Source organism: Daktulosphaira vitifoliae, unplaced genomic scaffold, assembly GCF_025091365.1.
Source record: "Daktulosphaira vitifoliae isolate Bord-2020 unplaced genomic scaffold, ASM2509136v1 Scaffold_73, whole genome shotgun sequence".
Classification (NCBI taxonomy): Eukaryota; Metazoa; Arthropoda; class Insecta; order Hemiptera; family Phylloxeridae; genus Daktulosphaira; species Daktulosphaira vitifoliae.
This window is the reverse complement of record NW_026099642.1, coordinates 13,415-19,177: the sequence shown is the minus strand read 5'-3', so window position 1 is coordinate 19,177 and position 5,763 is coordinate 13,415. Positions and strand designations below refer to the sequence as shown.

Below are 5,763 nucleotides of genomic sequence, written 5' to 3'. Positions count from 1 at the left end.
TAATAAATAAATAAATAAGTAAAAAAAAAAAAAAACAATAATGATGATAAAATGTGGTGAGATGAGGAAGTTACTGCAAACTGTTATTAGATGATAAAGAGAGAAAGTTAAGGATGTGAGACTCAATTAATTGATTTAGGGTTGAGGGGGATGATAATGTAGAGGAAGGAATATTGTATATAGCTGAAGAGAGTTGATTAGCCAAAGATCCAGGATTTCTCAGCAGGTTGGGCATAGGAGTTAGTGGACATGTATTCAAGAAACGAACCGTTGGGAGAAGACCAATCATTACTTTTATTAGAGACAAAATGCGGGTTGATAGTTTGGTCACCGTTTTTATTACCATGATACGTATTTCTACTTTTTTTGGAGAATGATTGTGTCAAGCTCGGAAAAGATTCTATAGATATAGGGTTTTGAGGAGCACTGGCGTTATTTATAATATTTGCATTGTTTGAAACACTATTCGAAAAAGTTTTAGATTTATTAACAATGTTATTCTTAAATATAAAAATGGCATCGTTGTACGAAATGTTTTCAACAGCCATGATTTTTTTAATCTCCTTTTGACGGGACCATTCAGGACATGAGCGATCTGTAGCCTCATGGGATCCTTTGCAATGTAAGCATGATGGGGTAGAGTTGTCTTTAATAGGGCAATCGGTGGCAATATGATCGTTAGCACCACAACAGGCACACCGTGCCTTACTTCTGCAAAATTTGGCTGTGTGTCCGTAGCGAAGACACTTATTACAGATAACAGGCGAACGGATGCTAGGAGAAACCGTGAATATGACTTTAAATATTGATATTTTTTCTGGTAGTTTTGAAGAAAGGAACTTGAGTTCTACTAAATTAGTTTGGGTTGGGGTATTAGAATTACGTTTTGTAAATATGTGACGAAAACCACTAATAGGAACCGGCGATTCGATACCTTCCCAAAATTCCTCCTCTGTTGTTGAGGTATCCAGGCGGATGATACCGTGAGAGTAAATTAGAGTAGACGGGATTGAAGCTTTTACGTTCATACCAGGGAGAAGGTTAGAATTAAGGCAAGCATTGGCAGATTTGATAGAATCAAATAAAACTTTAACTCTGGATCCAATGGGAGTTATTTGTTTTATACCGCCGAATTTGTTGTGGAAAAGTTTCCCAATTTTTAGCGGGTGTAATTTGCCGATACTTTGGTCGCTAACCGTGGATTCAACGAGAATTACCGGAGTCCCGTTAAAATTATTTGAAAAAGATTTCAGATTAGAATCCACATTCGAATTACTAGTAATTTTTTTAACGGTAGACAAATGTACTGTTTCAGAATCATTGTTTACCTTATTTGGCGTATTTGTGTTGTATATATCAAGGTCGCTATTGTTATTCATAACATTATCGATATCCATAGTATTAGAATTACTATCTGACGTTAGCGTAATGGCATCATTAAGATATGCCGTACTAGTTTCATTGTTATCGGTCGAATCGTTAATATTATACTGAAATTGTATGTTAGCTGGGAGTAGTTGCGGTTGATTATCTAATAGGTATTGTAGATTCGGAGAAACCGGGCTGGTAGGAAGTTTTTTAGACTTACGTTTCGCACTGGCAGTTGACCATTCGTCGGAGTCTTTTCGATTTTTGTGCAAAGTTACTTTTATGGGGCCAGAACCGTTATTAGGTGGACGGCCCGGTCCACCCGGTGAATTGGGCATACGGAAACTTAAAAACAAAAAATTATGCGAGACTACTTATGCGAGTTAGAGAAATACAACTAAATACGATAGAACTATATGTATAAGGAAAACCGGATTCACAGGTGCGTAACAATAACACGACTTATCGCTACAATAGCTGAAGCCGAACTGACACATTATATTACTTATACGTAAATTATTCATAATTTAAAAATTATTATAAATATACAAATCATATGAAAGCAACTTTCACTAAAGATTAAAATGATTTAATGGAAGATTCATTTATTATATTTAATATTAATATATTACATATATTTAATTACATCATGTCTACATATAAACAATGTCTTAATATGTAATTTTATATTTCACAAAATTGTATTATTTATACAATCAGTAATTGTAATTTTATAATTGGATCGTAAAAAATAATTTTGTAAAAACATAACAATTGTAAAACAAGTTTAAGCTATTTCAAATCATTATTCAATACAAAAGAACAATGTGAATTAAGAAAATGCAATGTATACTAGTAGTGGTGGTTAGAATAATTAGTTCAGCAATGACGAATCAGCTTCACCAGATGAAGACTTCGAAATTCAAATTATCAGTAAAAATCAAGGAATAAAGTGCTTATACAATATCAGTACATATGAAGAAAAACAAATATATGAAAACTATTCGTGTTTGCAAAATTTATTTGAATTTGACGTTCATGAATTCAAAAGAAACATACAACTATACTAACTAAAAATGTGAAGTACAAAAACAAAGAAAAATCATAGATTTCCACATCGAAAAGCACTTCTATAATTATTGTTTACAGAACCAAATAATAATATCTTATAATTACAAAAGCAAAAATTCTAGAAAAACAAAAAACATCTGAACTTATTATTTTAAATGACTATTACTATGTATGAAGAGAACTGGATAACGATTTATCAGATAACATTATATGTATATATTTTTTTATAACTAATTTTTACATAACTAATGTTGTCTATAAAAATAGGTAATGAAATTGAATTTATTGACATAAATTTTTTATCAAAATCAATAACACTATTATTTTTCTTCAAAAAATCATTGCCGAGAATAATAAGACAGGATAAATTATTTATAACATGAACTTTGTTAGAGTATTCATTAGAATTTATATTTAGAATGATATTAGATGTACTTAAAACTGTGAATGGAGTGTTATCTGGACCTCCTCTTGTTAGATCACTTTTACAATTTTTGAGGTATTAAAGTGTGTGTGATGCAATTAACGTTTGACCTTTGTCAATAGTTATGAGTTTATTAATGTCATTAAATAAAGCAAAAAAATGTAAAGCAACTGATGTGATATTATTATTTGTTAAGCAATTAATGTTATCTGCTGAATTAAAAGGTGAACTATTTGTTTCAACAGTGTTTAACCTTGATTCAAGTTTTTTGAATTCTTAATACAATTAAAAGCTGTATGACCTACAACGCCACACAGTTGACATTTTACCTTATTATCCTTAAAAAAGCAATTTTCGGATCTATTGTTATTTTTGTTGCAAAAATTACATTTTAAATTATTTGTAGTATATTTTTGTATGTTAAAACTATTTTGGAAGTTTTTATTATTTTCTTGGTAATTATCTCTTTTAGCCCATCGTGGTCTATAATTTTGTTGAAAATTAATTTTCGGTTGTGAAAATTGTTAATCAATATTTTTACACACTGAGTAATTATTATTAAAATTATTGAAATGTGATTGATTAGTTCGATTATTAAAATTATTATTGTACGGTATATATTATCTCTGAAATTGATTATTATTAGATGAATAATTATTTCTGAATTTATTATTATTTTGAAATTTGTTATTGTTCTTAAGCTGATCACTATTATTAAATCTATTGTTATGGTGAAATTGATTATTTTTAGTTGAAAAATTATTATTAGATTGGATCGGGTTTCCTTAACTCTCACTTTTTTTTACTTTTCTATTTTTTTTTCCTTTTCTTATTGGTATATTATATTAGTATAAAAATAAAACACCCACGTTTCACCAGCATCTATCATTATAAAATGTCAATAACTTTCAAATTATTTGTCAAAATATTGTTATCAACTAGTAATTTTCTTAANAAATGTTAATAACTTTCAAATTATTTGTCAAAATATTGTTATCAACTAGTAATTTTCTTAATTAGTTCATTATACATTGTTGAGGATGTTGCACCCGCTCGCGTAAGGGATATTAAAAAAAAAAAGAAAGGTAATACACCACTTGTAATTCTCAGGTTTAAAAGGCGTCGAGCCGTATATTGAAAATTTCTATTACACAAGTATAAAGTACAGACACAGGCGGAAGACAAAAAAAAACAAATATATATTTCTCTGCACGTGTAGAATGTTCGTAACTGCGGTGAACTGCACGGTCTTTGTGGTCGGTAAAAAGAAACAACGATATTAGTGTCACGAACATGACTGACTTCAAGTCTTATTGCGGCGAGTATTCGACGCCAAGCATTTATTGGACTTTACACCACGATGNGGGTATTCGACGTTAGGCATTTATTGGACTTTACACCACGACGATAACGCGTGTGTGTAACGGTCCGGTTTACAGTGGAGCGATGGCTGAGAAGGAGCTGACACGACCGCGGGGTGTCAAACGGGTGACAACGCCGTGTCAATATTAAATAATTAATTAGCTTATTTAATATATTATAATTTAATAAAATAAAGTTTAAAAACTAAAATAAATAAATATATTTATATTTAAAACATTAAATAATTTAAGGTATATATAAAATTGTCAGTCTTTCCGGAACATTTTCAAAAGTTAAGTTGAAAAAGTTAATTTTTTGTAAAAAGTTACCATTTTGAAACCCCATCCTTTGGGCTGTTAAAGGGTCAAATGTTCACAAAAATTTATAAAATGATAGGTAATTATCTAAGGTATCTATAAAAAAAAAATTTATATTGATTCAGTCATTTTTAAAAAAGTTATGGCAATTTTAAATATAAACAAATGAAAAAATATCGAAAACTAGCGATTTTTAAATTTGTAATTTTTTGTGGGATTTCCCCCGTTTACGAGGAACGAGGGATTTTTTTTCAATTTTTGAGGGTAATGTCTTCAACTAGATACGATTTGTGATCTTTTGACATATTTTTCATCAAAATCGGTTCAGTGAGAGCTGAGATTGAGCGTATACAGACACAAAAAAAAAAANACTTTAAATTTTCCTCATAAAAATTAACATTTATTTTACATGATTTGAGGAACGGCTGAGAAAGAATTGGGGGTTTTCGATTTACCTTAAATAAAAATTAATTATAAATTTTTTAACTAAAGAGTAAATTAAAAAAAAATTTATGTAGGACATACATGATGTATAAATCATTAAACATGTTAAATATTATAAATAACACTATATATAGCCAACTTAGGCCATTTTATTAAAAAACTAACTGTTAGATAAAAATATTTTAATAAATACATAAAAGGTGTTTTTATAAATACGATAAAATTATGAAGTATGAAAAAAAATTGTCATTTATACACTTTACACAAAATAGTAACAATAAAATTAATATAAAAATTGGATCTATTGCTTTATTATTCTATACTTAGATTTTTAATTCTAAATAATTGGGTTAATATCAATTGACTTACTTCGTATTTTAATTTTAAAATGTTCAGTGACGTTCAAAAATGACCAACGTCCTTTTTTATGATTGTCTTTTAGACTTTTGAATTTTCAGAAAGATAAATACATAAGTTTTAAACGCAAAAATTTATATAGGTGTTGCACTAATATATACGACACTACAAGGTCGCAGCTATTTAAAAAAGATAAATTCGACAAGAGAATTCGGAATTCTATAATGTGTTATAATTCAAATAACAAAAATTAATAAAATAAAAGTAAAATATAAATTATAAGATGGGGACTTGGGTTTTTGTATAAAGTGTGAACCTGATGTTGTGGTTCTATCGGGGTCGTATGGTTCGAGGGTTTGGAACAATAAAGACAAGTAGATATGAAGATAAAAGCATTTCCTCTTTCTTGAGGAATATGAG

At 29.0% G+C, this 5,763-nt stretch overlaps 1 protein-coding gene across 1 annotated transcript; it reads right to left on the bottom strand.

Annotated features, from left to right (window-relative positions):
- Positions 1–33: 33 nt before the first annotated feature.
- LOC126909007 (uncharacterized) lies at positions 34–1,707 on the bottom strand. The gene is made up of 2 exons (XM_050691367.1): positions 1,589–1,707; positions 34–774 (listed from the first exon to the last, which is right to left on the bottom strand). Exons 1-2 carry the CDS (start codon positions 1,609–1,611, stop codon positions 198–200), a joined length of 600 nt encoding a protein of 199 aa, XP_050547324.1. The 5' UTR covers positions 1,612–1,707; the 3' UTR covers positions 34–197.
- Between the last annotated feature and the right edge of the window lie 4,056 nt (positions 1,708–5,763).